The sequence below is a fragment of the Apostichopus japonicus genome, chromosome 17, assembly GCF_037975245.1.
Source record: "Apostichopus japonicus isolate 1M-3 chromosome 17, ASM3797524v1, whole genome shotgun sequence".
Lineage (NCBI taxonomy): Eukaryota > Metazoa > Echinodermata > Holothuroidea > Aspidochirotida > Stichopodidae > Apostichopus > Apostichopus japonicus.
In genome coordinates, this window is record NC_092577.1 from 18,441,527 (window position 1) to 18,452,789 (window position 11,263).

The following is an 11,263-nucleotide window of genomic DNA, read 5'->3' on the forward strand; positions in this document are numbered from 1 at the left end:
TATAGCATCCAAACTATAAAAAGTCAAACTTGTTATACTTTGGCCATTTTCTACCCCAAAATACTAGTTTTTTAACATTAATTGACCTTTGGTGACTCTGATGACATGACCGTCATGAAAATATTCCCCTATACCATTTGCAACTTGTCCCAAAATATCAACCTTGTCACACCTTGGCACTGGGATCTATGGCATTAAATGTCTGAAAATTAACTTTGACCTCGTATAGCTTTCGCACTCGAAGGTCACACGGGGGTCAAGCTATTGACATTTATGATCAGAAGCTACCTTTAACATCTGAAAATAGAATTGAAACTGTAAAAATCCCCAAAACACTTAAAGGTCACCAGAGGTCAAATTGAGGTCAAGGGTCACCCAGATGCAGATCGACAATTGGATTGCATTAAAGCAACTCCCAACCCTAACAGACAAGTCGTTCTCAAGTTATTGCAAAGATACAAGTTTTTTTATCATTAATTGACCTTTGGTGACCTCGGATCACATGACCGTTATGTTTGAAAATATTCCCCTATACCATTTGCAACTTGTCCAAAAATAACCAACTGTGTCACACCTTGGCACTGGGAGTTATTGTACTAAATGTCTGAAAATTAACTCTGACCTCTTATAACTTAACACACAAAGGTCACCTAGGGTCAAGCCATTGACATTTTTGACCGGTGAGACGTGAATAAAGCATCAAAACTATAAAAATTCAAACTTTTTATTCTTTGCCCATTTTCTCCCCCCAAAATACTTGTTTTTTAACATTAATTGACCTTTGGTGACCTCGGATCACATGACCGTTAAGTTTGAAAATATTACCCTATACCATTTGCAACTTGTCCAAAAATATCAACTGTGTAACACCTTGGCACTGGGATCTATTGCATTCAATGTCTGAAAATTAACTTTGACCTTGTATAACTTCGCACACAAAGCTCCCCTGGGTGGAAGGTACCTTTGATATCCAAATCTAGCATCAAAACCAAACATTTTCTTTTTCACTCGTTTTCTCCCAAAATAAGCACATTTTTCCTAATGTGACCTTTGACCTTGGTTTCAGATGTAGTTTGATCTCCTGATTCCAAAAAACAACACGACAAGTCTGTACAGCCATCCTAACTCCGACCGAAAAACTTTGACCCCATATAACTTCACACATGAAGGTCACACGGGGGTCAACCTATTGACATTTATGATCAGAAGGTACCTTTGACATCTGAAAATAGCAACGAAACTGTAAATATCCCCAAAACACTTAAAGGTCACAATAGGTCAAATTGAGGTCAAGGGTCACCCAGATGTGGGTCGACAAGTGGATTACATTGAAGCAACTCCCAACCCTAACAGACAATTCCTTCTCAAGTTAATCGCAAAAATACTAGTTTTTTTAACATTAATTGACCTTTGGTGACCTCGGATTACATGAATGTTAAATTTCAAAATGTTCCCCTAACCAGTTCACAACTTGTCCCAAAATATCAACCTCGTCACACATTGGCAGTGGGAGTTATTGCAGTTTTAATATTTTTGTTTTTTGGACCATAACTGACCTTTGTGGGCACCAAAAACAATAGGGCACACCTTCTTCATATTTCCCTTATTGAGATAGAGCGTACCCAAGCAAGTGTCACAGATGCACACACAGACACACACACACACGCCAACCTGTGTGTACATAGGTTCCTTTTGCTAAAGCTCCTTTTGCTAAAGCAAGGAACCAAAAATGAAGGCAACTCACCAGCATTTTAAATTTTTTAAGAACAGAGAAAAGGAAATTTGTAGTGGAACCACAGGAGCACTAATGGTGCATTAGCTCATATAAAAATACGAAATGTACGGTTCTAGCCAGTATTTTGTTTAAACCAGGCAGAATTGAATATTTACTACCCAATCGAATACCACTGGCTTATAGTACTGATAACAAAATATAATCACTACTTCTGATTCTAATTGCAATAAAATCTGCAGGCTTTTAAGGTGTTTCAGAAAATTATCAAAAGAATGTTCAACAAAGAATGTTGAAACGTGTGTAGACAGACAGTGAGAGTGAGACAGTACAGTCTTTTAGGCTCCACTGGTATGATTAAGAGCCCAAAAATTACATGAGTGCTGTGTATTAAGGTTATTGCACATGGCATTTACACAAAGCCAATTTCCCAGAAGTCTGACTTTAACTGGCGAACCAGTTCGTTCCTAAACTCCTTGTAACTGGTGTAGCCCTCACATTGTAATGTGATGGCCGAAAGTGTTTCTGGTGTGATTTGGCAGGTGACACCCAGCCTTCCAAACAACACCAACAATGTTTCAAGGGTGTCTTCATCAAATGTATGCATGTCAAGTGCCTTCCTCAAAACATCACCTTCATTCCTACTGAGAGTTGCAACAAAGCCCTCCATCAGCAGATCATCACAGACTTCATTATCGCCATTAATTCCAGATATGAGGCATGCTTTGCTAAACTGTATGGGGAAGTACCCCACACTATTAAATCCAATATATAGGATTTTCCCCATAGTTTGAAAATCTCTTGGGGTAACATGTGGGTGAACTGTGGGTATAAACTGACCATCACCTACAAAGTACCTAGCAGAAACTGTCTGCCAGAACTCTGTTAGTGCATCCCTAAATATGCCTTTAGTATCCACACCCTCTTCTGCCAAAAAAAATTCTAAATACGCACTCCACTTCGGCATCTCTGAACAATTCCAGTATATCTTTTTCAATGTAATTTCTTCTCAGAGTGAAAAACCTGAAAGGTCAATAAAAAAGAAAGTCTCTAATGGATATAGAAAGTATACCTCTTCACATAAAGGTGAGACATGGTAATTGTAAAAGTGAATAAACAATAAATCCCCTTCAAAATCATTGTGCATCTCACTTTGACTTCTATGCCAAGCCCTTTTAATATGTAAATCTGGTTATATCGGTCATTGTTTTGAACATTAGGTGACCTTTCACCTAAAAATAGTATCTGTTCAATTTTGGAGTATGCAACTCATTTATATACTAGCTTAATCCAAGTTTTTCTTATTGAGTTAAAATGATTACAATATTTTTACTATTTGACCTCTGGTGACCTTTCACCTCTTGTAAAAGAAATAGCGATTATATACTAATTATGGGCTTATGTGCCATCTATCAGATTTGTCCCCGTTTCTCCTAATGAGAAAGCATTTTTTGAGGATTTGGGAATAAACATTTACAATACATTAATTTCAAATTTTTGCTTACCTTTGGGGTTGGTACCCATTCTGGTGGTGGTGATGGAGATCTTGGTGGTCTTGGTGAGGATGGTTGTCTTGGTAAGGATGGTGGTCTTGGTGAGGATGGTTGTCTTGGTGAGGATGGTGGTCTTCGTGTTCAGTATATCAATCTTGCATGAGTTTGTGACCTTTAAGAGGGAATAGAAAACTGATATGAAAACTCTCTATAGGAAACATACATATGAGAATGAAACATGTAACATTATTTCCGTCCTATATACATCCATGAAATACAGCTATGGAATGTCACGACACCCAGGAGTTCTTGAGGGTACATTTTCGTAGAGCATATCCTTGCTGCGTTTGATAGGCCTAAGAACTACTTGAAAAAGGTAAATCAGATTATTTGATTATCATCGATTAACTCATGGTCAGCTGACTATAATGGACCAATCAGATTGCAGAATTTTAACTAGGTATGAATTAATAAAACACCCAAATTTAACGACAATGACCAATAACTCACGGCGGGTTGGACTTCAAGACTGGTGGCGTCGATGTGACACTTAGTGTAGGTGGGGGCCTTTCAATTGTTGGGAGGACTCCAGCTTGTGTTGATCTGAACTGGACCTTCAAAAAGAAATGGTAATTTGTATGTTGGTTACAAAATACAAAGAATGTCTGCATACAAAAAGAAACATGGAAAACTATGAATAAGAAGTGCTCTATAGCTCTTACGTGCACCAATGACAACAAATGATCCAATATTATCCAATGTTAATTGCATTCCATTAATTGCTTGTGGCCAGACCCCATGACCATAAATAACATTTGATCTAAAATAACTATACCACTTGAGTTTCTTGAAAATCTATGAAAGACTGAATTAAATTTTTGGTTTCGATGAAATCGTAACCTATGCATTCATGCAGGCGGAGAGTGTGTGTATGTATGTATGCGTTTGTTTTGTATTCTGACCGAGGACTTGAACAAACGAATTTGAGGTCCTCGGTTGTGATTTCAAAGCAATCACTACGTCCTCGGAAGAATTCTACTGTATGGGGTATTGTTAAGGTTAGGGTACGCGGATTTGAACAAAATACAATGGGGTCCTAGGTCTGATTGTAATACAAACACGTGTGTGTGTGTGACGCCTGGCTTGTAAACACGGTATCTCAAGTAGGGAAGCTTGGACCAATCTAATATTTGGTGCATATGAGTACAACATTGAGTAGATGTGCTATATTTTTGGTGTTGCCTGTGAAGGTCACCAAAGGTCAGTTAGAGGCCAAAAACCAACATATTAAAACAGGCAATAACTCCCATTGACAGGATCCGACATGGTTGATATTTTGGGACCAGTTGTGAATGGGGTAAGGGATCATTTCAAAACATAACGGTCATGTGATATAAGGTCAACAAGGGTCAACCAGGGGTCAAAAAGTATTATTTTTGCAATAACTTGAGAACCAAATGTCCGTGAAGGTTGGGAGTTACGCTATTGTAATCAGGGAGTCGACCCGCATCTAGGTGACCTTTGACCTCATGTTGACCTCCGGTGACCTTTATCAGTTTTTTGGGTTATTGGAATTTTCGTAGCCATAATCGGATCTCAAAGGTACCTTCCGATGAAAATGGTCCATAGTTGACCCCTGTGCGACCTTCGTGTGCGAAGTTATCAGAGGTCAATGCTTTTGTTTTTTAATAAGTACAGTTAGGATGGTCGCACAGACTTGTCATGTTGCTTTTTGGAATCAGCGTGTCAAACTACATCGGACCGCGCGGTCAAAAGGTCAAATCTTAAAAAATCTGCTCATTTTAGGAGATACGGGGCAAAACAAAACAGAACAAATATAAGTTTCAAAATTTGTTGACATATAATAGAGCTTTTTGTGCTGAATATAGGAAACCAACTGCTGCTTCAATCGGACACCCAGTTCTCAAGTTATGAGGGGTCAAAGGTTGGTATTGATACATTTCTAGCAGTAACATTATGTGCGTACATTGTAGGCCATGCAAATTTTAGGACAAAGTGCACCTCATCAAGAGGAACATTTTCCATAAAAATCAGCGGGTCATCCAAGGTCATTCTATTGCTTTTGATGGAGGTGTGTATAACCACGTACAGTAGACTGACCTGTGTTAGCATGCCATAGTGTTATTGTAACAGCTAGTTCTGGTTATACTAACTAGCAAAAGTCTAGTGCATTGAAGTCATCGAAACCTCAATGCAATTTGCATTCTGGTCTTTAAATGAAACATTTGAATTTGCACATTCTGATAAATTAAATTTTGTTGTACAAGCCCCCATTTTTTATTCCTTGTTGGAGGTGTAAGGAATCTGTGCAGTCATGCATGTGTGTCTGTCTGTACATATGTCTGAGACACTTCTTGTAAACACGATTAGTGGAAGACGCAAGGTCGGACATGGCTCATACTTGGGTGGTGGATTACCCATAGTGAGTAGATGATCCCTATTGTTTTTGGTGGAGGTGAAAGGTCACCAGAGGGTAAAAGATGAAAACATTGTAAACACCAGAGCTTCACTAAGGAAACTTAGTTCATACTTAGTATATATGTTAGCCATGGTAGATGATCCCTATTGTTATTGGTAGGGGTCAAAGGTAATGTGAGGTCACCAGAGGTGAAATACTGAAAACATTGTAACTTATCAAAGTAAACTTCAATTCAGTTCATATTAGGCATATATGTTAGTCGTAATGAGTATATGGTCCCTATTATTTTGAGGAATACTTAATCGACCTTTCACTTTTCTGATGATTTTAATAACAAAGACAAGGAATCATGTAGCCCTCGGTTCTTGTCTCTATAGTGCTACATGTTTTTCATGTTGAATCTGCCATGCGTATTTTCTATATTTGAGAATAAAAATCAACAAAAACAATTGTTGCAATACCACTGTTACATATAACCATACTTACACTTGGTGTTCCTGCATCAACAAATGTACTTCCCTTTTCATCAGTGGAATTATTTTCCTCCATCTCTTCATTCTGTAAACAAGCACAAATTGTATGTGTTGACATTCCTTGTCAAAGTACCAGTACACCTTTATTAAGTCAATGTCTTGACATGTACCATATATATTTTCGCCATTACAATGTTTTTGATGCTTATATATCTTGTATATGTTGTCCTCATGTTATCTCTGACCAAAAGCAATATGGCTCTTGTACTCATGGCAAACCTACATACATGCCAAATACGCACTTCATGTTCACCTTATTGAGTTATGTTTATGCATAACTCACATCATCAATCCATGATACTGTAAAAGTTGTAGGCCTTGTTATTCCAAGATCCTTCAGCTTTTTGTTTATTGCTGGGGATATCCTCCACATTTTTGAAGCTGGGTTGTCCCCAGTGCAGGCTATTGTGAAGGCCTTCGTTGCAGAGGATTGACACCCTACAAATAGCATCAGTTCCTGAAAGAAGGAATATTATGTAATATACATTCAACTTGTTATTCTATTGATGAGTATTGTACAAAATTTGTTTGAGACCTGGCCACCATCTAATTTTTAATCGTTATTTTCCCTCATTTGTTTGTGACTCAATGATTGTGACTCTCAGTTTGACTACATGGGTCTTAGTTAAAATATGCCACATATATTAAGACATTTGTAGCAAAAGTGTTTCTACTGGCTCAGATGGGATGAAGGATTCAGATAATCATATCCATCACCATATTCTATGAAGGTTTTTGGTTACGATGCCAAAGACCAAGTAACCTATGCGATCATGTTTAGGAATTCACAAAATCTTGGAAACTATATGTTGGATGAATGGCATATTGAACTAGTGGCTGCCCATGATGATTACAATGGCCCTATTTTTGGTATCTACAATCCTTGCCAAAAATGCTTGGCCCAAACAGTCATTAAACAGCATACTGTTAATTTGCCATCAGTGCCCCCCCCCTTTCTTCCTGATATTGTAGCAAAATCCATTCAGGACATGCAAGACTGATATGGGGAGTGATTTTGTCAAGGATTGTATGGATGTATTGTATCAAGGATTGTCTGAAGCCCGTACAAATGTATAGGCAACATATTTAATATTCCTGAGAAGCCTAGTTGCACTAGCCAAATGAGACATTTTGAAGCAGTTCTGTTGATTTCATGTTAAATGAGGGATGTTATACAAAAATGATAATATAAATGTCTTTTTTGCATACTACATTAATTAGGTAATAAAATCCCTATTCCATTCATGTTCCTACTTCTACAACTGTTTCTATTTTCTACAACTATGTGGCAATGCAAGGCTAATAAGGACAAAGGGAATAATAACATTAACTCACATCAACAGTGCTGTCCTGGGTAACCCTTCTTAATCTGTGGGTACCACTTGGCAGTATAAACTTAACTGGGAAGGCAAATGGCGATTCATCCTCTGGATCGAGCATTTGTGCCCTTCTCTGCAGCAGGTTTGCCTTTATAAATAAAACACAAATGTTTGTAGCGATGCAATGCAATACATATAATATTGTCTGGATAATTTCATCATGACTTATAGTGTAATTGCAACAAAGAAGCAGAATATGTATAACATCGATGAACTATTATAGTATGAGATTCATCCAAGTTTCCCCCACTGAGTTAGCCCGATTACAATGTTTTCAGTGTTTGACCCATGGTGACTTTAAATTACCTCTTACAAAATACTCAATATGGCTGACCTACATACAAAATTTGAATTTCATCCACCTTTCCTCTTCATTGGGCAAGATGTCATACAAACATATTACATACACAGGTGAGCATTACATTCACTCAGTATGAGGAATTCATTAAAATATCCTAACCTAGTAGGATAATGGAAATGGATAATCTTGACACTACCATAAACTTTGTTTGTCTAGAGAGGACTTGGATGTATTGTATTCCTTCTGAGGACTTAAATTTCCTTTGACTGAATACCCACACACACATGCTGATGTGATTACATAGATCCCTTTTACCTTCGGCAAGGAATCAAAAAATTATGAATCGTCTTAATGCTTACATGTTGATCTCGATTTTGGTGTTCTTCTTGTGGCAAAGGATCCCCTGTTTGAAGTACATCTGGAAGCTATATTAGAAACAGATTAAAAAAATATTTGTTATTATACTAGTTTGTGTATAGTTTTAAAGAGTTCTTATAGTTCTTATTACATAATACATATGTAATACACTAATATTTGTAATGTTGATTCCTAAGTCTATCAAGCACAAATGCCTTCTCACATAAGTAGAGGTTATCCCCTGGCAGAGATTAATCTACCATAGCACTTGAGGTCGATTGTGGGTCCATTCCTAAAATTGCCTGAGGAATTTCCTAAAATGACAGCCATAAGTTATTCATACTGGTCAGTCTTTATTCCGGCACCAAATACTTCACATTACAGGTTATATATAGTCAATCAAGATGAAGTATCTTGCAAGAAACACAGGTACAATGACATAGAGTTCAATGAATGATAAATATGATTAATATGTACCTCTGTATTTTGATCTGCAATCAGGGATTCCTGAAACTCTGCATCCTGCTGGCAAACAAGACAAGCATCTTCAAGAAGTGTTCTTCCACAGTCCGAGCATATCTTAAAGAAAATATTCAACAATCATTTGAACATTTGTCAACAAGCAACAGATGGTGTCTTCAGACGATGCCCCATGATATTGGAGGGGCATGAAAAGCTTAGAGTAAGCTTGGGTCGCCTTTGTCCTATAGATATACCATTTCAGTGCCCTGACCAGGCCCTAGAGTCTATCATCGCATTTTATTTTTTAGCTATGAACTCGGGCAGTCTGACCTTGTGAGGCTCAAACCTGATGTGCCAAGGTTTAGTGGAGAATGGACCAGAGTGGACCCCCAGGATGTTGTTGATGGCCGTGAAACATGCCAAGGTCCTAAGATTGTAAGTTCCGTAAGTGGCTGGTCTTCTCAAACTATGATGCTGAATGGTCTGGGGAATCCCCCCCCCCCCCTGCATGTTGAACCTACACTTCGCGTAGATCTCCCTATGAAAATTAACTCACCGTGGAGGTTCCAACTTTATCCTCATTAACATTATGTTGAACCTGTGATTTAAGCACAAATTGTATTGTCATTTATTAACAGAGTAACAAAGTAAGTTTTTAATTATAAATAACAACAGTAAAACATGATTCATTTTACTACAAAATGCATAAATATGTCTCCAAAGGCTGTAAACAAAGTACTCCATTTAATAATCTTAATCTTTAAAATGCACTATACCTCTGTAAGTGGTCTTATATAAATGCATGAGCGTTTTAGCCCAACCCACGTGTTGATGGCATGAGGGCAATTAACACCTTCTGGAAAAGGTTCCAGCTTTCTGCCACTGCTTTGCTGGTCCACAGGGACACAACTGAAACTGAACACCTTCCAGAGATGGAAATTCTTGTTTCAGCCGCATTAAGAAGTTTGTGCAAGAGAGCTGCAAAGGAAGGCATAATTTCTTTTGATAACCTTGGCTGGTGTCAACTGTTGAAAGAAGAGATAAATACATGCAATTATTCATGAATCATTGCATTACAAGTTAAGTCAGATGATCAAATTTGATTTTACTTAAAATGGTATAAACTTATCTCTGTCTACTATAGTCCGTTAAAGATATATAGCTATAGCTATGAGTTTGAATCAAGTTTCCCCTATTGAGTTAGCCAGATTACAAGGTTTTCAGTTTTTGACCCATATTGATCTTAAATGACCTTCACCTCTTATAAAAAAAATTATGGTTCATCGGCGCAATATGGCTATGATACGTATGAATGTTTGAATTTCATCCAGCATTCCCCTTTTGAAATATCCTGATTAGGAGCAGGCATCACAAAGTGGGTTTTGTATTTAATCTGAGAACTCCATAGAATTATTCTCTATCATAACCCTAACCATGACAATAACCTAACCATTGCTTAAATGTCTTTTGCCTTTTGTCCTATTGAATTTTTCTTCCTCGGACCTGAGGCTGAAAGTCTTTTTACAGGTCCTAGGACCTGCTGCAAAATCTGCCCACACACACGTACACGCCAACGTGATGACATAGATTCATTTTACCTTGGGCAAGGAATACAAAATTATCGCTACAATCCCTACAGCATCAGAAGGTATTCAATTGAAAATTATGTAGGCTTTCAATTGTCCTTTGTACTAAAATTCCCTAGGCCCAACAATGGCATACAACCCATAACCAATGGGTCTACTGCACCATCAAGATCCATGAAAGCTTGATTGCATGGTACCTATTTACACAAGTGGACAGATATATAGATAATGATAAATATTCGATAAGTAGATAAGGAAAGAGCACAGTCACAATAGCTCAAGCATTTGTACTTTTCACATTGTTTTTCGTTGTGCCCGATCTGACTAAAATGTAAGTATTTGTGTCAGTTTTCTCCGCTTGTTGTGGTTGTCTCGATACAGCTATGGGGACACGTTGGAACTTGTTGAATCTTAAAATAGGAAAAATGAAATAAGTATATAAGTATATATAGCTCCATAAATGTGTCATAAACAGAAATTTTTAAATTAGGTACGTTTTCTGCACACACAAAAAACATGAATGTCTTATTCATCAGGCTGTAAAAATAGCGAACAAGCCTTGACTTATTTAAAAAGTCATGTTTTATCCTGCACTCCACTCACTGTAGTTGGCTTACTGTAGATGTTGTCTTACTATCCAAGTTCTGTTAAAGGGATAGTCCGGTGATGAATGAACCTGGCACATTGGAGACATCACAGTTGCACATTTTCTTTTCTTTTAATGTTACATTGTATCTATTAAAATAGATACTATAATATTAGCAGATAATTTTCTAAATTTAAATAAATACCACAAACTTTGGCATACCATTTCAACGTAAAAGTAAGAAAAGTAAATACCAAAACAGGGTTTTCTTGCCAAAGAGCACTAATGACATCACAAATGTTTCTTATGCTAAATGAGCATTTTTAACATGAGCTTTCACTACTGAGTGTAGTTGTTGCACTATTTTTTTTTTAGCATTTACATATAGCATATA

General features: G+C 37.3%; 1 protein-coding gene across 2 annotated transcripts; it reads right to left on the reverse strand.

Annotated features, from left to right (window-relative positions):
• Positions 1-203: 203 nt before the first annotated feature.
• LOC139954768 (uncharacterized) lies at positions 204-10,677 on the reverse strand. Of its 2 annotated transcripts, XR_011788175.1 has the most exons (11): positions 10,575-10,677; positions 9,474-9,722; positions 9,254-9,295; positions 8,713-8,814; positions 8,238-8,303; positions 7,534-7,665; positions 6,482-6,655; positions 6,152-6,223; positions 3,736-3,839; positions 3,238-3,397; positions 204-2,755 (listed from the first exon to the last, which is right to left on the reverse strand). XR_011788175.1 is itself a non-coding variant. In XM_071954690.1 (9 exons), the coding sequence occupies exons 5-9, from the start codon at positions 7,636-7,638 to the stop codon at positions 3,367-3,369; spliced, it is 486 nt and encodes a 161-aa protein (XP_071810791.1). In that variant the 5' UTR covers positions 7,639-7,665; positions 8,238-8,303; positions 8,713-8,814; positions 9,254-9,295; positions 9,474-10,350; the 3' UTR covers positions 3,198-3,366. The 2 variants fall into 2 exon arrangements, 1 of the variants encoding a protein (XP_071810791.1); XM_071954690.1 differs by lacking the exons at positions 204-2,755; positions 10,575-10,677 and having other exon boundaries at positions 3,198-3,397; positions 9,474-10,350.
• Positions 10,678-11,263: the final 586 nt, after the last annotated feature.